This window comes from Pleuronectes platessa, chromosome 4, assembly GCF_947347685.1.
Source record: "Pleuronectes platessa chromosome 4, fPlePla1.1, whole genome shotgun sequence".
Taxonomy (NCBI): Eukaryota; Metazoa; Chordata; class Actinopteri; order Pleuronectiformes; family Pleuronectidae; genus Pleuronectes; species Pleuronectes platessa.
In genome coordinates this window covers 6,245,170-6,270,066 of record NC_070629.1, presented here as the reverse complement: position 1 = coordinate 6,270,066, position 24,897 = coordinate 6,245,170, and the positions used below count along the sequence as shown (strand labels likewise).

Here is a 24,897-nt window from a genome sequence, read left to right as displayed (position 1 = left end):
TCCCAGCCTAGTGTGAAGCGTCCAACACTTGTGGTGTCGGACCTGGAGCCGAGAGAGAAGCTCTTCTGATGACAATGCTCATAGATGACAGATATTAAGTGATAATGGCCAGGCCAGCATCACCACTGTCCTCACATCAGCATCGATGAAGATGGTGAGTTGCAAAGTGCTCGGTCTTTTAAATGCCTGAGGACTGATCATCTTGAAAAACAAGTTTGATTTATGTAAGAGGTGTAAGGTCCAGGGTTTCTGCATGTTTAAACAAGTTGAACTTTTTAAAACCTTTTTAATAACATAATGAGGGAAATATTAGAGTTCAAGTACAACAGATATGACAGAAGTCCAAAAATTATTAATTGAGATTAAGATTTGTCCAGTTGAGAATAACGGTTGATACGGCATGTTATCTCGCAAACTACAGGCAGAGACAGTAGGTATCCATATCTTTCCAACAGTCAAGCTGAGTGTCATGAGCTCAATATTTCGAGCTGTTTATAGGATCAGCTATCAGCTGCATGTAGGCCCTGTTGTTTCGTATCGAGTTTTGTTACAGCTGGTTAATATGTAAACTTACAACATACTTAGACATTACAAACCATGCCGCCAAAACATTTTCTTTAAAAAAATTAATAATTTTTAATGGAAATAGCATTAAATTAATGTTTACATAATGAAGACCCACCAAAATGAAAAAATAAATAAAAAACATCTAGTGCATGAAATACTAATATATAATAAAGATTTTTTAAGGCCTAAAAATTCTGAGTATAACATTTTAGACATTAAAAGCCCCAGCAGAAATCCTGGAATTTACAGATGGCACCATTATGGAGACAGAAAGGCACATTTAAGTAGAGTTGAACAACTCCAGGGAAAAACTAATTAATTTATTTTCTTTTAGTAACAGTATTGGGGCTGTGATTTAACCCTCTTCTTATCTTCAGTTTAATAACATCTTTGGTTCAATTTTGTTGAATAGAATTGAAATTGATACCCAAATGAATGTGTGAGGTAATTCAGTAAATTCCTTGTTGAAGACCTAACAGCCCTTTCAATAAAACACAACATCCCCAGCCGCCATAAGAACCAAGTTACAAAGTTGTCTTAATGAATTTGACGGAATACAAACAGCGTAATAGAATAATTATTCTGTAGGCCATCAGAAGGTATAGACCAGCCTTTCGTCATTTCTCTCCATGTCTCTTATGAGCCACTCATAAGGGACTCCTGAAAGTATGACTGCTCCCCAAAAGTCAGAATCAGCTAGATCACCGCCTGGTGGCTGCTTGCAGTATACGTCATAGACGACACCTCCTCCATGTTTATAAATAGGACATGGAAAAAACTACAGCTCAAAGTACAAGGTCAAATCATTTTCTCAATTATATTTTCTGTCATTTTAGGTAGTTCTCACACTCATGTGTAACCAAGCCTTTATTTGTTCGGTAACTTTGGTTTTAATAAGTAATTTGATGCTATAAAAGTGCCATAAAGCATCATGATTGACAGCTGAGATTGATTGGTCCAGCGATCTCCATACTGTGGCTATACATTACAATCACTACTTCCCAGACTTAGAAATGGCAGCACTCGAATCTGAAATGTTGTGGCGTCCTTTTTGTACAATGGGAGGAAGTAGAGATGTGTCGTCTATCTTTATATGCAGTCAACGGTAGTAACTGGGGCCTATTTAACCACCATATCAAACCATACAGATGGGTTAGTAATGTCTGGACACAAAACATTACATACTTGCAAATAACAGTGTGGACAGTCTTCCGTACATATCTAACATGAGAAGCAAATCTGATTTGCCTGCAGTCTTAGCGCAGCTGTAGTCCTCCTGGACTTTGTGTTTACTCCACCATGTTTTGTGTGAGCTATCATTGATCACCGATGTTTGCTTTTGGGTCCTTAGGCATAGAGAGAATTTTTGAACATAAAATTGCAAGTTCTAGTTTCCAAACTAGTCAAAACAAAAATGTGTAGAATATCGATATGTTGAGCTGAAAGCCTCGGGTCATACCGATCCCAATATGACAAAGTTATTTAAAGATGTCAAAGATTTTATGGGATGATATTGGCCCCTAAGGACAATAGGAGGGGAAATTGGTATAATCTTGTATAGATTAAATTAAAACTAAATACAAAACGAATTAAACTACAGGTTGTATTGGTGGTAGTGATAAATAACATGCACTTGTTGTAAGCCTAATGAATTTCATTGTACCTTTATTCATATTATTCCGACAATGCATGTCTATTAAAGAATTGTGTTTTTATTAAAATGCATTTGTCAAAAAGATCTGTATTTCTAAAAGAAACGTGCCTATTGTGATTTGAAAATTGAAACCCTTCAAATCACAATTCTGATAGAAAAGATCATCATCCAGACCGATGCTGTATGCATAAAAAAATTCAAGTCAGTGTATGTGCATGACCCAAACAATGCAATGCTCTGTCATTTCACCCATCAAGCATCATTCAGTGATGGATGTCTGCACACCTCAGCCTGACACAGGATCAGTGTGACGTACAGTTTGTTTAGTGAGCAGCATGCTGTACTTATCATGCACTGGGCATCCATGTCAATCCACAGTGTGCTCTCCTTCCAACACACCTCCTGTTCAAACATGCTCGGATGATTTGCCAAGTTACAGTGAGTGTATATATGATGATGAACATGATAGTGAAAATGATGAAAATGATGATGACGATGCCCAGCGGGGAGAAAGGCCTTACTCTGGGTACACAGTCCATCTGTGCAGTTCTCAGTGGCCTCGCCGCTCCCTTCACACATCTTGCCTCGGTGTCTGGGTGCAGGCGAGTTGCATTCCCGACTCCGCTGCTTCTCGCACTGACTGCTGCATATGGTCCACTCACTCCACTCGTCCCAGCCTCCATCAACTGTAACATGAGGATAATACACATAAGTGGATGAATGCAATTAACTGATACTCTGCATTTTTATAGTTCAAAGGCTATGTTATCATGACTACTTCACAGCTTGATAAGCATTCATAATGGACGTTATAGAGTTCAACTTTATTCAGTGCAGTCGCGTGCTGTCAGGGCAAGTGATCGACTTGTTAAAGCTGAACATAAACATCAGCTAGACAAAACAAAGTGATATCTCTCCTCACATCTCAGAACAACGTTCCATCCCAATAATGACACACAGCATTCGTTTTATAATATACTGCCCTCTTCAGGTGGAACCAGGCTAATGTCTCTCGAAGCTAGGTTGACTAGCCAATGTAACTCATTGTTTCTCTCATTTCCAGGGGTGCATGCCATTCAGTCTTGGGCTTGGGAAGTTGAGGGGACACAGTAAGTTTTGGACTTTTTCGCATTTACGATCAAATCTGGGATCTCTGACGGGTGAATGGCTGTAGCTACAAACATGCATGTCAAGGTGCTCTTGATTTAGCTTCCACTGTTGTGCGAGCAGGTCTTTTTCACACTTTGTTGCACAGTGTGGAAACTGATTTCATTAAAGAATTACTGTGTAAAGGGGCAGCAGTCGCAAGTAAACTGGCAAATTACACCGATTTATCAACTCTGTGTTCGATCTGCGGTAAGTAAGAGAAGTTTGAGACAGAAGACACTTACACAAGTAGTGCAGCTGCTTTAAGGGATGGTTTAGAACATAAGCGAGTGGGCGAGAGAAAGTGTGTGTGTAGGTGTGTGACTGGAGCAGAGAGTTAGAAGTTAGAAGTACAGCTGTGAACTAGCAGTTTACTGTTTGGGCTGTTCGTCAGGAACTAAATCCTACAACACCTCAAGACCAAAGACTAGTCACTCTACTCTATCTGCTGTCAAATACCATGATCTGTGTTATTGCTCTCATAAATTGGAAATACTGATCACAGATATAGTGATCAACCATTTATATGGATCAATAACTTGGAACAGAATCGTTCCTATACAAATGCTGTTTAAATAATTTGTTTATGGCGATCAAGTAGTCTGCATACAGTGTTCATTTTGGGTCTTTTTATACTCTGTCAGTAATTTACTGCTCCGTTCTGTGTCTCTCTCATCGACTGAATCGAGTCAAACCATCGCGCCCCGCCATCTCCTCCAGCTCCATACAATGCCTAAGTTTAGCAACTCCATTGTAGCCTGAGGTTACACATGTCCGATGTCACTAGTTGTGTATGTGTGTGTGTGTGAGTGTGTGTTTGTGTGGGTGTATGTTTGCATGTGTGTGTGCGTGTCAGCGTGCGCGCGAGATGAAGAAAGCAAGAAGAGTCAGGATGAGCCGAACTAATGAATAAATGCACGCAGCTATGAAGAATGATTGGATTTATTTAAGAAACATACCAATCGTTATGTGGTGATCAGTGTTGATATTGTATCATATTTCAAACAAATTAACATATAAAGTTTAGCAGGTCAGAGACGTCAGTTGAGTCGGTGTTTGGTGTCTCTGTGTGTGTCTGCGAGGCAGCGAGAGAGAGAGAGAGAGAGAGAGAGAGAGAGAGAGAGATTTCTGGGATCTCATCTCATTTACTTCCTACTGCTTTTAACCTATAGGATGAAAAGACACTGCTGCCTCACTTCTATGAGTTACTCCTGACAGTACCATACTCTCAGATGCCACAGTCTTAATTCAACTTTCTCACCTTGACGTTTTGGTTATTTATACATTTACCACAGCTATAATGTAGTAAACACTTGAATCACACAGTGAGCTGGATCTTTGTTTGACTGGGGGTGGTGGGCTCTACAGTACTATTCGCTAAGGTGTTAAAGTCCTTGTATGTGACTGATTTGCTGTTGTCCTCATGTCTTCATTTGAAGGACAAAGCTCGATTCTGTTTCGTTTCTGTTTCTAAAATGGTTCTTAAATGTTCATTGCTGAACTTGAGACGTAAACGTAGCAACATTATTTTGTGCAGAGCCACGTTAGCTCTTCGCAGATGAGTCTAGTCTTTAAGATAAACTCAGCTAAAATAAGCTATGTAAAGCACGACTAATGGTATTACTACGGTGGCCCTGAGAGCTCAACGAACAGAAACTTAAGAAAACACATGCAAGTTGACAAAACACAAGCAAAGTAAGAAAACATCTTCATCAATTTCACAGTGGGCGGGGTCGGAGCGCCGGGACACACACACACACGCACACGCACACGCACACACACTCGCCCGCTCCTGGTATTTCATGATGGCCTGATACGGTGATGATTTAAAAAATGTACGTGACGTTCACTCACATTCATCGTTACGTTCACGTTAATAATATGAAAACTGATTCGTTAAGTTCAGCGTTCGCGAAACATATGCACAACATTGTACTGTACAGCCACTGCAGAGGGGCTGAAGAGCCGCATTCGGCTCCAGAGCCGCGGGTGGCCGAACCCTGTGTGGAACCGAATTTGTATGGTGTATTGGACGTTTTTGTGGCAGCAGTGTCCATCACTTTTAGCTGTCCTCTGGAAACACTTCCGTTGTGTTTTCTCCTCTACTTGCTGCGCGTTTGTCTATTTGCTGCGCGTTTCTGTAATGTGTTGTGTTGTGAAATTGATGAAGATGTTTTCTTACTTTGCTTGTGTTTTGTCAACTTGCATGTGTTTTCTTAAGTTGCTGTTCGTTGAGCTCGCAGGGCCACCGTATATTACTCATCTTGAGAGCTGTATGTGCTTGGCCACATTTTTAAATGTTGCTCCCAGCCAGGTTAGCTGTTTGCAGACAACTCTAGTCTTTGGGCTAAGATAAGCTCATTTAAAAACAATGAAAAGACTTTCAAAAACGCATGTGTCAATATTTAAAACCCTCTCTTTAAAATCCAGTTGTATATATCTTCATGTTAAACATAAACTGTATTTATTCATTACACAACTGCATAACCTTAAATTTGTTGCTAACTTCATATAAATTCTGCATTAAGATATTGTCCTAACAGTCACACACACATATTCAGGACACACACAATGCACATTGTGATGTGGTGGTACAGCTTGAGAGACATTTTCTTTTTCTCATTAACCCCCAGGCCTGTTTATATAATGGGATTTGATACAAGGCTGTGGAACCCAAACAGCTTGGTGCATGCTAATAGCTGAATTTCTTCCGCCACGCTCTGTCATCTGATCAAGGAAGAGCTCATCATGCTTAGCTTAACAAATATTGGGAGACCATATGGCGCCTGAAGATTTTTTGGCAGCACTTGCGATGCCCATAATATACAGTCTTGTGGGCGGTGGAGAGGAAACATTTCTTTTGTAATGTTCCATGGGCCGTGCCCACACTTCACATTTGTTTGTGGTTCCTTCTCAGCTGTTTAAAATGCAAAAGATATGTTTATGTTGCGGAGGAAATGCTGAGTGTTTCTGAGTTTCCCCGCAGTTAATATGCATATTGCCACATAGTTTTTCCCCCATGACTTGTTGCTCTGATTCCCTTGCATAAGCTCATCTGCCAACTGCCTTAGATACAGTCTGACAACTTGTAACGACTAGAAAACTATGCATAGACTTTGGGTACTTTTCACAACCCAAGCTTCAGGTTTTTTACATGCCTGCTTTCTCAGTGTCTGCTTTCATAAATTTGCCTCATTAAATTGTTTTGGCGACATTTTGGTAACTACGCAGACTGTATGATTTTTTTGCCTTTTTTTCTTTCAAACCCTCCAGAGGATGTCTTGAACAACGACAGGACCAACCTTGCATTACTTGTATAACAGAAGTTCTGCAGTGTGGGGTCCAAACTTCCTCTGGTGCTTGTCTGTTGCCTTCGCAACCACTCAGGAATCTCTGGGGCGTTTGAGGGGTGGTGCAGCAGGCAGAGGCAGGATGTAACATATACATTCTGCTGTGGTGATCACCGCTAGCTACCCGGCTAGCGTTAGCTCGCGAGCTAACCGGGCCGGTGGAGCGCGGCTAGCGTTAGCTCGCTGCTGCTACCCGTCATACATTTAAGTGGCCGCATAAACAAGGGACCCCCAGGACACCTCTAAACGTTGACTCAACAGTGTGGAAGGATGCTGCTACTGCGCCAGTTCAAGCTCCCACTGCTCCCACTGCTCCCACTGCTCCCACTAATCCCACTGCGGGGCTGCGCTTGGGAGCTGGGGCTCTCGCAGCCAGGCTCACCGGGGGTGATGGGGGCAGGGCACTAAAAACCGGTCAATCTGAGGAGGGCTGTTTTAGACAGGGTAAAAAGGGTGCTGTTTTAAATGATCCTTGTGGTATTTTGACCAAAATATGTTGCAGACATTTCATTAAGACCCCAAGGAGCCATATCAACCGTGGTAAAATGGGCATAATATCTCCCCTTTAAGATTAAATGACTGAAGGAAGCTCTACAGTGGCAGCCTGATCTTACTGGTCTCATCAGTCTGTCTGCAGAGCCCATTGAAGAAATATAATTGAGTGTTTTATCTCTTTTAGCTACAGAACCATGAGTTCTAAGATCAAAAGAGACCGAATGAGTCAGTGGAAATAAAGAGGTTCACTCGTTCACTGGATCTTTACCTTTGAAATTTCGTTGGAATGCAAGACATCAAAGTAATCAGCATAAAACCTCCACTTATTTATATATTATTAATAAAATGAAGCCAACGCTAACTGTTGCACTGCAGCTCTACTGGTACTAATATGCATTGTTACTGGCCCAGTAAAAGACCAAAAGGCTTAAATTAAAAAGAGGCCACATATGCCAAGTTTCAGGTTTAAAAAGGTAATCTCCTAAAACTCTGGGGCCTTGTAGTTTTTGATCAAGAGCTACTAAAAACGGAGGGAATAAAGCCGACTGAGACCCCTGAGGCGATGATTAGGTGTATATGTCTTTGTCACCGATACCCAGTGGATCTGCACGGTACCCAGTGTGTAATGACTTAGTTTTAATCACCTGTTATCTCCCAGAACTATAGTCTGAAGAAGACGAGTTTCACTTCTGGGACTGTTCTCTTCCCTCTTTGCCATTTCTTGTTAAGTGCCAATCTGCTTTGCGATGGGGGGGCCTCTGACCTCATCTATCCTCCGAGCTCTCTTTTACACTCACACCATCATTAAGGCAATGCTCTGGACAGCCTTGTCAGTCAGAGGCTCAGACAGCTGGGTCACCGCAGCCTACGCTTAACCTTGTCTGCATCTCCTTCCTCCCACTAACAAACCCGTTCCTCCGTCTGCTGCATATATCTTCAGTCCCTCTGTGAGGCCTCCAGGCTACGGTGGTGGCAACAGGTCTGCATATCTCTGCTCAAGCAGGAAATTCCTATTCCTCCTCTTTTGCACGTAATTATTTTTTTTCCTGTGAGGTCCCTCGCTGCGGACATATCCTGCCGCCCGCCCCGACCATTGTAGGTTGACAGCTTAACTTGGCAAGTTGGTGGTGGAAAACTTAGATGGCGTACATTAGCTGGCGTCTGGACTTAAACATTTGTTTTGGCAGAAAGTCTTTTTTATAAGTCAGATGTCACTGCACCTTTAAAAAGTAAAAGCTGAGTCGCTGTTATTGATCACTGAGCTCATCAGTTTTTGCTGAAAATGAAGCCGTCAGCCACCTTCGATTTCTGTGCCTCCATTGTTAAAAGATGACATTTTTTACACAATGTTGTGTTTATGCTTTTGAAAATTGTTCGGTTTAAAGTGGCCAGTGTGTAAGATTTAGCTGAAAGGGATCTACAGGCAGAAATTGATATAAATAATCCTAGAGATGTTTTCACTATAGTGTGTTTTTAATCAAAATTGTACAAATTGTTATTTTCTTTACCCTAGAATTGGCCATTTATATTTAAATACTTTATATTTGAATTTGGAGCGGGTCCTCTCTACAGAGGCCGCCATGTTTCTTACTGTGGTCCAAACTGGACAAACCATGTAAGGACAACTGAAGGCTACGTCAAGTTTTCTGTCATGTTTGGAATGGGAGGGTGAGGTGAGAGGTATTCAGCTGCAGAATGCAACTTCACCACTAGAGCTCACTAAATTGTACACACTGAACCTTTAAAAGTTTTGTATGTAACATAAGAAACATAAGAAAACAACTTCAATGAAGATCAGCACTGAGTTTAAGGGATAAAAGAATGCTGAATTATTTATGTAAAATTATGTAGCTTGTGCAGTATTTTAAAGAATTGATCATTGGTGACCAAATGTGTGTTTTTTAGGTATATAGGACACACTTTTTTTCCCTATTCTCCATAGGCCGTGCCGCGGTGACTAGACTCACACAGAGCAAGCGAGCGCTCCTCTCCACTCGCAGAGTGAGAGCCAGGTGGAGTGCACAGGCTCCACTGAACGAGCCACGGTTCACAATACCGGCTAGACGCACATGGAGCGAGTGCCCTTCCTCACCTGCCGAGTATTTAATTTAATAACACCAGGTTTCCACAGCACAGAACCTAACCCCACACATTAATGAACTGGCCGCCAAAAAAAGATGGTAAATGGTTTTGTATTTATATAGCGCCTTTCTAGTCTTGATGACCACTCAAAGCGCTTTACATTACAGTTTTACATTCACCCATTCACACACACATTCATACAGTGCATCTATTAGCAGCACTTTGTTGTTCTATGAGAGGCAAATCAGGGTTCAGCATCTTGCCCAAGGACACTTTGGCATGCAGCTGGGAAAGACTTGCGATCGAACTGCCAACCTTCAGGTTGGACGACGACCACTCTACCCCTCAGCCACAGATGCCAAACATCTGCATCTGGGACATGTAGGGGAGAGTGGGGTAATATGGGACATCGGGTGAACCGAAACACCCCCTGTATCTAGGCAACGGAACACATTTGTGGTCATGTGACTATTATGTTTAAAACCCCCTCCCATTCCCCCCTTGCCATGAAGGAGAAGTTAGTGCTGGTGCTGTGGAAAGTTAGCCTGGATGCCAGACGAACTTAGCCCCGCCCACAACATTTTAGGTCGGGCGGTTCGGTCTGGAGTCGCTCCGTTGGGAACAAATTATGCCCGACCGGGCCAATCAGATTGTCAGGGCGGGCTTTATACGATGATTGACAGATGATCAACGGTAACGTAATCAACCACGTCATCAAAGTGCCCTTGGGTTGAATTCGTTTTCAACAAACATGCCTGCCGCTGGCGAGCTGAGATGTGTAGATGCTGCCATTGAGTCTGTTTTAGAAGACATCGACAGCGCATTCATTTTGAAAGAGGAACACAGAACGTGGAGGCTACGCCAAAGCACCGCGCTAATTAGGGATGCACCGATATGGAAATTCTTGGCCGATACCGATACTTAAAATAACAATCTGGCTGATAGCCGATACCGATATTCGTTTATTTTCTTTCTGTTGTTATTCATTCACCCTTTTGTGCCAGAAAAATAATTAAATCATTATTTAAAAAGCACCTTTTTAAAAAAATGTCAGCCTTTCATCACTCTTATCTTTTAATCAGCACAAATTGAATCAGATTTATGAAGCAATCTTTGATTTAACTAAACTTTATTTAACAGAGACATATTATGCCCATTTTACCGCAAGTTGAAATGGTTCCTTGGGATCTTAATGAAATGTCTGTAACATATTTTGGTCAAAATACCACAAGGATAATCGCGATGCTTGTTTTAATTAAACAGTCGGATTCCCCTGGTCCGCACCAGTTCTCAGTCAGCTGCTAGGCGCCAGCCGGAGGGTTCCCCCAGCGGTCGCCGTAGCTGAGGTGATCCGCGAGAAGGGCCCGACACGCGTCCAGAGTGGCCGCCGCTGACCGCCGTACCCTGTCCCCTCCAACGGCCCGCCTTCCGCGCCGGCGATGGACACCGCCCCGCGGTCCAAGAGAAAGAAAGCCCCCCCACCAGTGACGCCGTGAGTTGCCACCGGATGAGGACCTCCCGGTGCCGCACACTGAGCCTCCGGCGGCTCGGAGAGGAGGGCGACGGAGGGACTGCTCCACGTGTCCAGCGGTTTTACCACAAATATGAACATCGGCCAATGATATCGGTGAAAGTCAAGTTTATTACCGATAAGCCGATATCAGTAAACGAGGCGAATATCGGCCGCTACCGATGTTCGGCCAATAAATCGGTGCATCCCTAGCGCTAATCCCTATCGCCCCGGCGCTTGGCTGTTCACAACGGACACTGAAGCGACGCTGAACCGCCGGGCAGCGCTAATAATATCACCCGCTGATCCAGTAGATCGCTGCACGGCTTTGTGCCAGTCACACCGGAGGCTGAAGCACCGCGCTGCGCCAAGGCTGCCTCGCGGTGCTTCAGCCTCCGGTGTGACCGGCACAAAGTTTTAACATGGGAGTGGATGGGAGCCAGCTGTTATTTAAGGCTTGGCGCTGCGCTGAAGCGTCCGGTGTGAACCCGGCGTTAGTAAATAACTCACAATGCGTTGCTTAGCATACGTCACATACTACGTTGCTCTGATTGGTTGTAGGTCTATCCAATTGAGCGAAGAAGAATTTTACTTCCTGGTCAGTTGAAACACGCCCCATAATCACAGCCCAATGGAGCGGTCTCAGACTCACATTCTGACTAGAATTGTGAGTCTGACAACGTCAGGCTAGTGGAAAGTATGTTTTTTCACAAAAATTTGTTTTTTGCATGTAAAAGTAAATTTTCTTGCTTTGAACTTAATCAACTGTTGTGTCAAAACAAATTGATTCAGGTAGAACAAATTATATCATAGATGTTGATGAACTTCCAACATATAAAACCATGTGATTGATGCTAGCTGAAGATTAGCCTGAATTGATAAGAGATGTTGTTTTTCAAAAATTGTGGCTTCGGGGTAAAGTGGGACAAATGCTGTGGGGTAAAGTGGGACACTGTCTCACTTTCCCCCACCATGAAGCACAAGTTAAGTTTAGTCTTAAACATATTTTAGTGTTATATTACATTATATATGTTTTATTTTTAATGTCATAAAAAAGCCATCATGCCAAGAAACTACACCAGGAAGACAACCTGGGGCCAAACACCCCTCGCAGAGATGGAGAGTGCAGCCGCTGAGGTCATGCAAGGAAGGAAGTCCTTAAGAAAAGCTGGAAGGGATAGAAATATTGATAAGACAACCCTCAAAAGATTCATAAAAAAAAAGAGAAAGGGAAAGTTAAATCAGTAGCCTGGGGTGCAGTAGCTGAGGTAAAGAGAATATTCACAGATGAGATGGAGGAGGAGCTTGCCAAACACTTGAAACAACTAGCTGACCAGTTCCATGGTCTTGCTCCAGTTAAGTGCCGTGAACTGGCATTTGAATATGCAGAGAAAAACAATATCCCTGTCCCTGCAAATTGGACCACAATTGGACCACTTTACCCCGTAGCCGGGGTAAAGTGGGACACAAGACCACTTTTTTAAAAACGATCATTTTTTCAATGCCCTTTGTCCTGAAGACATACTGATCATTCCATTGCTAGAATTAATGGAAATGTGTACATTTTACTGATATATCATTTTAGCTCGCCTAGAGGGGAGCAAATGTAAAAAAAAATTCACATTACCCCGCTCTCCCCTACATAAAAGAAGAATGTATTATTTTTGCACTTTATCCAATATCCTTTCTAGCATATTTAATAAATGTAGACCCTGCTGATTCAGTTTGGAATTTTGGCCCTCTTTGTGATTGAGCTTGACACCACTGCTCTAAATGGTAAGGAAAGGAGCATCAATGCTAAAGGAGAAACTATCTCCCACAATTCTTTGTGGCAGCAACATTTAAAGTAGCATAACCTTGGAATTGCATCTGAGTTGCACCCACATAAATATATAAGTTGTTGTTGTAGTGGTGTTCAAATCTTTAATAATAAAAATTAAATCTTGCATTTATATAGCGCCTTTCACGGGACCCAAGGACGCTTTACATATGGGTGTGAGAAAAGGGAAAAAGTAATTAGCACAAAAAACAGCAGGGTGGAGCATTAACTGAGGCTCAAGGTCTTAATGAAGAGGTGGTGCTTGAGGAGTTTTTTTAATATGTCCAGAGATTGAGCGTTGCGCATTTCGGCAGGGAGAGTTCCAGAGGGTGGGGGTTACAACACAGAAGGCTCTCTCTCCAAGAGTTCACAGTTTGGTGCTGGGGATGGAGAGCAAACCTGAGTTTGAGGACCGCTGCCTTCTGAGCGGAGTGTAGGGGTGTGAAGTTTAGTGAATATTTTCATACCCTATATAGTGCACTTAATGTTTCCCACAATGCATCGGGAAAGTAATGTACAACCGATGGTCACTAACCGACCAACATTTACCATCATGCATTACGCTTGCGTCAGAGAGACAAGAGGAACAAGGGGCAGCAGGAAGAGCACGAACTGTCGTATAAATGTGATTATGAGAAGAGCAGCGCTTCAAAGCACAAATTGCGGCATTTGATTTTTACATTAAAGTATTAATACCAAGTGTAGAATAAACATTACAAATTAATAACTATGGGATTTACACGATCTGACGTTGTTGTTCGTCATGATCCTACGACAACGTTCTTAGTCTGAAAGCGTTGTTTTCTTTTCCAGATGTGTTCATTTTGTAGTGCATTAGATAGTAGTCACTATATAGCCAAGTAGAGAATAGTGGGTGGGGGATTTCGGACACAGCTTTGGACTTTCCTTATGCAGTCCAGGGTTGGCGTGTCTACTTCTTCACTCACTGTTTTGGAACATTTCTGCATTTCTTTGGCACATTACCGCCACCGACAGGAGATCACTAGAATAAAAGTGTTTGCAATGTTGCACATTGTGTTCATGCATGAGCCTTATTGCACAGGCATGTGTGACAGAAAGACATCAGGGAAGTAATCATCAAAACACAGCTCCACAGTGCTACTGACATACTAACACAGTTAACATTAATGACAACATGAAGACCACAATAATAATACTCCTGGTATTCAACAACGCATTGAGAACAAATTACTCTATCATATGATAAAAACAGAATTGCCTTGACGGAAAAGAAGAGAAGGTTATAAGTAGGGATGGGCATAATTAATCGACGATCGATTAATTGATCATTAAGAATTTCGTCAATGAAATAATTTTTTCATCGAGAAATTCGCTAATTACACATTTGACCACGGGGGGCAGTGTTTGAAAAAAACGCCACAGTACTACTCAGTTACCTGCGACTGGCTGCGAGTTACCGTGTAGTTCCATTTCCAAAGTAAACATGAAGAGGTCACGGCGAAGTGTTGCATGGGACCATTTTGAGTTAAAAAATGACTTGGTTCACTGCCAACAAGGCGAAGCTATCCCAGAGGCTGGGGGAGACAAGGAGCCTGCGTTGTCTGACACGGACGAGGGGAGTGCAAACACCGGAGCCGCGGCCAGGCTAGCCAAGTTAGCACGGAGCTACCTGTGTATCAGGGCGACGTCAGTCCCCTCAGAGCGGGTTTTTCTGCGGCTGGACTGACGGTCGCCAGGCTGCGTTCGCGTCTGACCCCAGAGCATGTTAACATGCTCATCTTTCTCAACACAAATCCGTAGGCTGGTGCTGAAGTCGTATGTGAGTTACTGGTTATTTTTATGAAGCTTTCTCGACTCTGTACCTTGTTTGATAGTTTTGAGTTACATTTGGCAAAACCTGTCTGACCTAAGTTTTAATATTTGTAGTTGTTGTTTAACATTGTTTTTTTAGGGTCAGTTGTGTTTAGTAGCACCGGCTTCTAGCTGTCGGCTCCACTGCTTAAGATTACGGCAGCGGATATTTTGTTCATCTTGTAATAAAGATCTCAATGAGGAAACACGCTTTTTTTTTTTCACTGCATTTTAATGTAGCTTATAAATAGTGAATTTTTGAACTTGAAAATATGAATGATTAATCGAAAATTCGTCATTAACTCTCCCGGCGATCGACGAAGACAATTTAATCGAACGCCCATCCCTAGTTATAAGTAAATATTTTTCATTTACAAATGCTCCGTGTAATATATGCTTACAAACATTGTTTTAATTCAATTACAATGCCATGCCAGGAATTGACCCAATTAGTGTCTAAAAGTGTTTTTATATTGCCGATGAGCTCACTACATAGCTCACTATATTAGACACCGTACACAGTGGGTAGGAAGGAGTGAATGAGTGAGTGATTTCAAATACAAACTTTCAGATAGATTGATCGAATTTGCAGCTGATCGGAACATGATCAACAAAACAAATCCTTCAGTAAATTTCTTGTCTAACATCTGGATTTGTTACTGACATTAAAGTCTCAGTTTGATTGACATCATATAATGTGATTAAGGTGATTTATTGTGTACAAACTGCCTCAACAGTACTATGACAATTGAATGTACTAGCCTACATGGCTTATCCAAATATTCCACAAAAAAGTCAGCTACCAGAATGGAAAATAATTACAAACCTGAACATATCCCTTCAAAATAATTGGGATTAGCCAGGTGTGTGTAGTGTATATAATTTATACGAGTCTGCCAATCACTGTCTGCAGAGTGTAGAAATTTGATGCCTTGTCATCATGATGTCTGGATAAAGACTCACTTAAGTATTCAGAGAAGAAAAGTTTGAATTTGCTAAAATTACTATATTATATGAAAGTATATGTTCATGGAGTAAAGGCTATTGCTGCTGTCATTCTTTTCTTTTGTACATGTGTGGGTGGACCAAATGTTTTAAATAACACAGGAATAAAAACCTAACCGTGTATACTGTGTGTTTGCCCTCCACTCTCAGCAAGAGCCATCGCAATTTGATTGTGTTGTCTGCAGCAGAACAATAACAATAAAGAAGGTGGAATTTTGTGATAAAGACTTATTTTGTTAAAGTATAATTTAGTTGCAGTTAAGAATAATATAATAACAATAATAAAAAAAAATATATATATACAGTGGAGGAAATAATTATTTGATCGATCCCTCGCTGATTTTGTAAGTTTGCCCATTCACAAAGACACAAACAGTCTATAATTTTAATGGTAGGTTTATTACAATAGTGAGAGATGGAATATCAAAAGGAAAATCCAGGAAATCACTTTAAATAAAATATATAAACAGTTTTGCATTTTATCGAGTGAAATAAGTATTTGATCCCCTGCCAATAAATGGCTTAGTACTTGGTGGCAAAACCCTTGTTGGCAAGCACAGAGGTCAGACGTTTCTTGTAGTTAATTACCAGGTTTGTGCACGTATCAAGAAGAATCTTGGTCCACTCCTCTTTTCATATCATCTCCAAATCCTTAAGGTTTCGAGGCTGTCGCTTCGCAACTCGAAGCTTCAGCTCCCTCCACAGATTTTCGATGGGATTAAGGTCCGGAGACTGACTTGGCCACTCCATGACCTTAATGTGTTTCCTTTTGAGCCACTCCTTTGTTGCCTTGGCCGTATGTTTTGGGTCATTGTCCTGCTGGAAGACCCATCCACGACCCATTTTCAGTGCTCTGGCGGAGGGAAGAAGGTTGTCACTCAGGATTTTACGGTACATGGCCCCGTCCATCTTTCCATCAATGCGGTGAAGTCGTCCTGTCCCCTTAGCAGAGAAACACCCCCAAAGCATAATGCTTCCACCTCCATAATTGACGGTGGGGATTGTGTTCTTGGGGTCATAGTCAGTATTTTTCCTCCTCCAAACACGGCGAGTCGAGTTGATGCCAAAGAGCTCAATTTTGGTTTCATCTGACCACAGCACTTGCTCCCAAGACTTCTCTGAATCATTCAGGTGATCATTGACGAACTTCAGACGGGCCTGTACATGTGCATTCTTGAGCAGGGGGACCTTGCGGGCACTGCAGGATCTTAATCCATTGCGGCGTAGTGTGTTCCCAATGGTTTTCTTGGTGACTGTGGTCCCAGCTGCCTTGAGATCATTAGCAAGCTCCTCGCGTGTAGTTCTTGGATCATTTCTCACCTTCCTCATCATCAGTGATACCCCACGAGGTGAGATTTTGCAAGGAGCCCCAGAACGAGGACGATTGATGGTTGTTTTGTGCGTCTTCCATTTTCGAACAATCGCACCAACAGTTGTCTCCTTCTCACCCAGCTTCTTGCCTATGGTCTTGTAGCCCAATCCAGCCTTGTGCAGGTCTACAATCTTGTCCCTGATGTCCTTAGACAACTCTTTGGTCTTGCCCATGGTGGAGAGTTTGGAGTCTGACTGATGAATGCATGTACAGGTGTCTTTTATACAGGTGATTGGTGACTGATTGACACACAGGTGTCTTTGCTGCAGGTAACATGTTTTTTTCAGTGTATCTAAGGAGTAGGAGTATTTAACCAGTCTGTGGGAGCCAGAATTGTTGATGGTTGGCAGGGGATCAAATACTTATTTCACTCGATAAAATGCAAGTCTGTTTATATATTTTATTTAAAGTGATTTCCTGGATTTTCCATCTCTCACTATTGAAATAAACCTACCATTAAAATGATAGACTGTTTGTGTCTTTGTGAATGGGCAAACTTACAAAATCAGCGAGGGATCAAATAATTATTTCCTCCACTGTATATATTTATATAAAGTTAATTTTAATCCTTTTACAGTAATACACTGCTAGCATTATTCCAAAATCCCTCCTGACTTCTGTACATCTACCTTTCTCACATCTTTTCATCATCCTACCCTGCTGTGCCTCCATGTTGCCAATAAACTAACCCTGACTCTCTGTCCACATCTGCGCCATAGCAGTCTGACCCCCCCAGAAAACAAATTGGAACATGGCAGGTTCATTGGACGACATTGAGAAAAGAAGATAACAGATAGAAAATGACAGTGTGTATGGGGCCTCGTATAAGACAGACACTAATTGTCCTGTTACCTCTAAAGAATTGAGATTTCCACTGTATTCTTTTCTTCTCTGACTTTTGTGAACCTCTCACCCTGTTCTTTTTCACCTGCTAGTCTGGCACCTTTCAAGCTAACACATCATTAGTTTTCTCACACCATCGGCTGATCAAGCTGATGAAACACTGCATTTGAACTTATTTTAAACTGCGTCACTTTCAACACAGAACAGTGGACTTCACAAGCAGTGAATATGCTCACGTTGGTTAACAAAGACAGATGATCGAATAACAGACGAGTCTTATTCAGTGGATTAAGGGCCGGGGGCACTGGTGCCAGCAGAAATCTGATTGGTTACCGATCCCCCCCCCACACACACTTATTTATGATACTTACAATAATCATGACTTTTGGGGAGTAAACAATTTGCTCAAACAAGGAACTATTTTCTAAATATATTAAATTACATGTGGCTTTGCTCAAAGCTAAACAGCTAACTAATTACTAAATAAATAATGAATGACTTAAATGCGCTCTTTAATGAATCAGGAATTGTGCATGGATGTTGGACATAGAATTGTCCCCTATGTGTAAATTGTGGCCCCCTTATGGCCCTTGATTAAGAAAAATCCCAGAGCCGCCACTGCTTCTTGTTAAAGTCTCTAGAAGCTTTGCACAGCTGGATTTTACCCGTATTCCTGGCAGATCCTCTCAAGCTTGATCAGTTGGATGGGAATAGTCTGTGAACCATCTTCTTCAGGTCTCCCCTCAGGGGTTCTGGCTCTGTGGCCGGGCTACTTAAGGACATGTGTCACAGTAAAGGAAGTATCAGACAGGTGGAGAGCAGAGCCTGCTGTTTGTCAGACGCAGTGTTTGTCTCCTCGGAGCTGAGAATCTATTTTTCACTCCTTTAAATGCTCTTTGGTAAACTCTACACAGGTTTTCATCTGCCATATCCAAACGGCTCTATCCCTCTTGACTTGATCTGGGCCTCAACACCGATTTATCACTGCGGTCCACACTTCCTCAGACTTAATGACGTCTCTGTCCTGCAGGGGGAATTGTGGGATGTTCTATGTACACAGGTGAGGATCTCATCAATTCATTTTGCAGCAGGTGGATTGCAATCAGGCTCCAGACACATCTCAAGGATAATTTAAACAAACAGGATGAACCGCACCACAGTTCTGATGAGCTGCAGCAAAGACTCTGATCACTTTAGAAAATAAGACATTCAAGTCCAATTTCTAAAACATGCTTTCATTGTGTGAATTATGATTGGATTATTGGTGGGAAAAAGGGGAAATAGAAGTGGAAATTTTATTCATTAAAAACGTAATCCTTGACACAATAATGTGTGCTGGATGCTTTCTAAGGCTCGGAAAAATTAGTTTTAGGACAAAAATTTAAATAATAATAAAAAAATAAAAGCTGCTGGCTCACCCTGTGTCACCTCACAACTTAATTTTGCCACTGGATTGAATTTCTGAGGACCAAACAGTGAGTCAGCTCTGTGTTACTGGAAGAGGGCTACAGAGGAAAGGTTACAAGCGAAACCAAAGTTTACCTCTATCTAGTACGATGTCAGTTTTGAAAATATTCATGAGAAAAACTGATTCTTTAGGAAGCTATTCATTGGTTTGAATGGTCTACTCTTCTCATCTCTCCTACAATTGATATGCAGATGCACAAAGCGGAAAGTGGTTTTATTTCTGTGCAGACAGGAGGGATTTATCATCCATCAGGCAGGAGAAATTAAACGTATCTGATCTTGTCCTGCTGATTCGGCTCCGTCACATATTTGATATTTGGGTTTTCAGGCAGAAATAATATAGTTAGGTGAGTTAAACATCGATATACCCAGCCAAGCAAGAAAGTTGTCTCCTTACAGCCTAAAAAAACACAACATAAAGAAACATTGACATCGAACATTCCTGCAAACTGTTAGAGAGAAAAGTTGATAAGTGTAAATAAGGTGAGTTTCTCAGGCGTATTCCAGCCAACAATCATGTGTCTACACAATATGATTGGCAAAGCAAATTCATAACTGATTGCGTATAATTGTGTCTAATTGCTGTAGAACACTGTAAGCGAACCATGGTGCAGACTCACAGTCTTGACTGTTAAATGTTTTCAACAGCGTCAGAGGAAATGTCTGGTGTGGCTCAATTCTTTCTTTGTTTAGTTGTCTGGACTCTGTGATGTCGTCACCAGGAGACTTCCTGTTAATAGTCTTTTGTCATTTACATATGGTCATATTTTGGCATGGATCCTGTTTTATACATTTTCTAACTGAACCAAAGTGGCTCTGGGACACACATTCATTCATACAGTGCATCTATGTGTTGGACCAGTACTTTGCCCAGTATCTTGCTGAAGAACAAAGGACACGTGGAATTTGACAAACCACCAACCTAAGTGGTTGAATGCACTACATTATAACTCCCACAGAGACTATGGACCATTTAAGCTTGTAGCCTATATATCAGATGATGCATGCATTTTATTTATTAGTCCCAAACACATGCACAGACATGCACAGGCACACTCATGCAGGTAGGGAAATTTAACCTCTGCTTTTGACCTATCTGGTGCAGGACACACAGAGCAGTGAGCGACCATGTACGGCAGATGTTGGGGAGTAAGGTGCCTTGCTCAGGGGCACTAGACAGGGTAGGGAGAATCCTCTTGGATTTTCTTTTTGGACAGATCAATCCAGGTTCGTCTTTTTGTTGTTTCTCCGTTGAGTCGAACCAGAGACCTTTTCTGCCCATAGTCCAAGTTTCTGCCACTAGTCTACCGCCTCTCTATCATTAGACTAGACCAGGGGTGGGCAATCTTTTTGACTCGCGGGCCACAATGGGTTCTAAAATTTGACAGAGGATTGCTAGCCTTTGCTATTTTGAATGCCACCAAAAAACTTGCCTTGGTAGCTGACTCTTGAATCGCAGTTTGTCGGTGAAAAAGCTGTAGCTGCCCGTTCTTGCGTTCACTGCTTGCTAGCGTAGTTAGCATGCTTCGTGGGAATTTCTTTTAAAATATATATTTGACCAAACTGGCGGGCCGTACTTTGCCCATATCTGGACTAGACTCTTAACCTCCTGAGTCATGTCACCATATCAAACCAGTCAACTAAGTATGTGTTGGTTGATTTTTTGAATAACATTACTAAATAAAATCTCGAAAACCTTCTGAATCAAGTGAGAAAAAAAAGCAACTAAATCAGCAACATTAGGAATCCCAGCAAATCTGTATTACGCTCAAAGCTGAGGACCAATAGGACTATTCTGGACCAAGTAACAGCCCTGTCTTAAGAAATGGTTGTAGAAATACAGCTGTGGTCTACAGATCTGTCTTTATGTTGACGGGCCTGATTTGTACTGCTAGATAACCTCTTGCTTCTCTGTGAACCAGCCACATCACGCTCATTGCTTCGAGAAGCACCTCAGCTCATGCTCTTCCCCCTGAACTGCAGAGTGCACCGAGTCTTATGCCCTCTCACCGCTGCTGCTTCCTCCACTCACTTTATTTTACATCATAAATCCCCTCTTTGTTTTGGGTTTGTCTTTTCTTCCAGGGAGCACTTCACTCTCTACAACCCGAACAGCCCGATGCTGCAGGGATGTTGTCAGGGAACTCTGGATCTGTCCCATTATTGATTGAACGTAAAGCTATCGTGGTAGAAATGTAAGCTCATTTAAGTCACCCTGGATATCCTCAACAGATAAACACCAGGTTTATTAATATTGGCAACACACTGTGACACTGCAAGGTGCCTTATAAAGACCTTGCATTGATGTGCGTCACCAGGAAAGAGAAGTGAAAGATATAATCTCGAAAAGTAAACAGTTAAAAGCTTGTGATCCACTAACACCGCTTTAAATGTGATCATTTCCTGCAACATGTTAACCTTTTTTGACAAATCACCTCAATCATTCATAACCAAGTATTATAACATCTCATCTAGAGAAAAGAAACAACTTTACACACATGAAGCTCTACTCATTCTATGCAGCAATTCAAGAGGGACTGACTTGGACATAGAGCGTTGCAGCTGATCTTCTGTACCGACATGCCCTCGCAGAAAGCACCGCCGTTCAGGGGAGCTGGGTTGGTGCAGGTTCGAGACCGCTTCTGGATGCCGCGCCCACATGGCACATTGCACGCCGACCACTCCGTCCACAGGGACCAGCCGCCGTTCACTGGAGAGAGTTCGGCAAAGTTAAAGAGTAAGAAGAAGCGGAGGCAGAGTGAGTGCACAACAACTGGTTATTTGTCCACAAGTCTGATTTAACTACTTTAACAAGAGCTGCAGCTATTACTGATTATGCAGGCCGCGAGGCGCTGCAAGGCAACAATGCATAACGGCCAGAGCAGATTGGGCTCAGCACAGTCGTTGTGGTGGATATACAGCTCCCTCTCTCCTAATTGCCTGTTCAGTGTTCCTTTCTCTTGGATTAAGATAAAGGCATGGAACTGTGAGAAAGCGAAGAAAACAGCCATTACACTGAATTGCCATTTCTGAAGGCGACACTGACTCATAGTGGTGGACAGGTTGGAGTCGACCACTTAGCGCTCTGACTGAAGCAGTTTATTCTATGATCCCTCTGTGTTACGTGAGTGGAATCCTGATGTTCAGGCCACGCAATCAAAGCTGGTGCTAACCGGCGTGGCTGGAAGGCCTCTGGCAAATAAATACTTAATAAGCTACACTCCTTTTAAATGAGATTAAGACACAGTGGCTTATTGCCTTTCATAAAGTACACATTGATTTTAAATGAGAGGCAGTAAATTGAGTCCTTGAATAATACATTCATTGAAAAGACAAAGGGTACATCTCTCTTCATTGGAAACATGGAGATGGATCTTTTAATCACTTGTGTTGAGGTGGGGGGAAACAAACAAACTGATGTGAGGGGCCATGTAAACATTGTGTCACGACACTGTGGTGTGATGTAACGCTGCAGAACAACAGCAGCTGGGAGAGTCGGCGTACCGAAGACTATCACAGTGGCCGTGGCACTGCGTCGCTTTGCCACTATGTTGCTGGCCAGACAGGTGTAGTTGCCCGAGTCGGACAGGCGCGCCTCGTTGATGATGAGGTTGTGGTCGGCTCGGGTGTCGATGTTGTCATCAGTCAGGGAGCTCAGCAGCTCCTCGTTTTTTAGCCATTCGACCTGGGGACAGAAAGAAAAAGATTGTGTTTGTATTTGAGAGGAACGCACTTAAGCTAAGTGTTAATCCTTCAAATAAAAAGTGATCACAACTTCAGGCTGTGAGAGCATCCATCTTACAGCGAGTCTCAACGGGAGGGGTTTGTATGAGCAGTGGTTTTAACAGCGGAGCCGCTTCTGGGCTCCATGTGAGTTTACACAGGATGAACTCAGCTGTAGGTCGGCAGCAGTTTGCCAGTTGCTCAGAGCTAAACAAACGCACTGTGTCAAAATGGTGGGAAATAGATTTGAAGTATTACATCAGTGCCAGGCAGCAGAGTGGTGTAGTGGTTACAGGAAGTTCCCCTGTTGGAATGAGATCTTTCTGTGTGGAGTTTGCTGGTTCCCCCCATGACTGTGTGGGTTCTCTCCGGGCACCTCCTTTCTCCCACAGTCCAAAGCAGTTAGGTTACCTGGAGACTCTTACTTGACTGTAGGTGTAAATGTGAGAGTGAATGGTTGTTTGTCTCTATATGTTCTCTCTGTGACACCCTTGTGATCTGTCCAGGGTGCATCCTGCCTCTCGCCTAAATATTATCTTGGATTGGCATCAGCTCCCCCCGTGACCCTCAAAGATAAGTGGTATAGATGGATGGGTGGATGGATGGATGAAAAGAAAACAATTACTACTTCATTCTTTGATTACTATGGAAACCGCCTGTGAGGACTGTGGACACCATGCCTTGTCCCTGCATTCTTCAAATCAACTCACCGTCTCCAGTATTTAATGACCGGCTGGGCCATTCCACCACATCATTATACCCTGAGGTATTCACTCTTTGTCTAACTGAGTCTGATCTCTAGTCTGTTTGTGGAAAGCCTTATTATTTGTGTGTGCCCCACCTCATTAGGATCACCTGCATGATCTCAGTTTCCCATACTCTCAGTCCGAGTTGCTTTTATTCTCTAGTTCTGTTGGACTTAATGGCAGCTAGACTATGTTGTATTCATAAAGCAGGCCTAAGTATTTATAATGGGTTTTGTATAGCTATTCAAATACATTTGTAAATACATATTCAAACCTCTTTGGTAATACAACGCATGTGCTCAACAGCTAACTGCTTTTCATCAGATGTTATTATATGCTGTGTATTTTAATAACCACTGGAAATTGTATGGAGCCTATCACAATCACCACACGTCTATTAAGTTGTGCATGCTCCTGTTTGCATAGTATGTTTAGCACTATCAAATAAACCCATTTATCTTAAGCATTAAGTTAGCCAACTTAGCTGGCTTAGCTACTTATTGTCCAGGGAAGATAAATCCTCATTTAAAAGCAATGCAGCAATTGCGGTGAGACGCTAATTATTTATGGCTTGTAGCTGTTCTTTTCTCTGACCAAGCTCAACCTATTCCATTTTGCCAAGGTGAAGGCAGTCCATTCATTAAAAAAGAATATTTGAGTTATGTAATTATATGAAAATATTGAAATTTGGTTTTGTTTTTTATATTTTCAGTCTTCAACATTTCTTCAACAGTTTAAGGAGATCTAATTAGTTATGGCTTTATTCTTTAAAACAGTAAATTGACAAATATGTTTTGTCATAATCTTTGTTGATGACTTTGTGACGACTGCGGTTGAGTGCAGTGAACACAGTGAAGCTGGTGGAGGCAACAGCTTAAGTAAATTTCAGCAGTAGGTGATTAACAGGAAACTTCCCCCGCAGCACACCACCCTCCCCCTAGAAAGTACCACCTCCTTATAGCTCCTGATCTAACGGCTAAAACCCAAACAATCAATGAAGGTTTTGTGACTTTCTGGAACCAGCAATCGATGATCACAACCTGCCTCATGATGTGCGTGGTCGTTGAAGGTTGGAATTATGCAGCGTTTGCAAAGTCTTCACACATCTTCTTCCAACATTAGCAATAGCCTGAATTCCTTTAAGGGAAATTTGAAAATGTGCAAATCTTTCTCTATTTGCATTTAGACAATCACAATACAAATAGAGACCTCTCTCTTGGTCTGAGATCCTGGAGTATAATGAATCTGAAAGTGGGTCCGATAAAAACAGGAACGGACACATTAG

The 24,897-nt window shown here is 42.2% G+C and overlaps 1 protein-coding gene across 1 annotated transcript in view; it reads right to left on the bottom strand.

The window, feature by feature from the left end:
- The window catches only part of unc5db (unc-5 netrin receptor Db), a 198,809-nt gene that overhangs the window by 54,725 nt on the left and 119,187 nt on the right, over nucleotides 1-24,897 (bottom strand). Inside the window, exons 6-8 of the mRNA XM_053420260.1 lie at nucleotides 22,648-22,828; nucleotides 21,686-21,853; nucleotides 2,743-2,907 (exon numbers count right to left, since the gene is read on the bottom strand). Coding sequence (XP_053276235.1) covers nucleotides 2,743-2,907; nucleotides 21,686-21,853; nucleotides 22,648-22,828 — 514 coding nt within the window. The remainder of the gene's footprint in view (nucleotides 1-2,742; nucleotides 2,908-21,685; nucleotides 21,854-22,647; nucleotides 22,829-24,897) is intronic.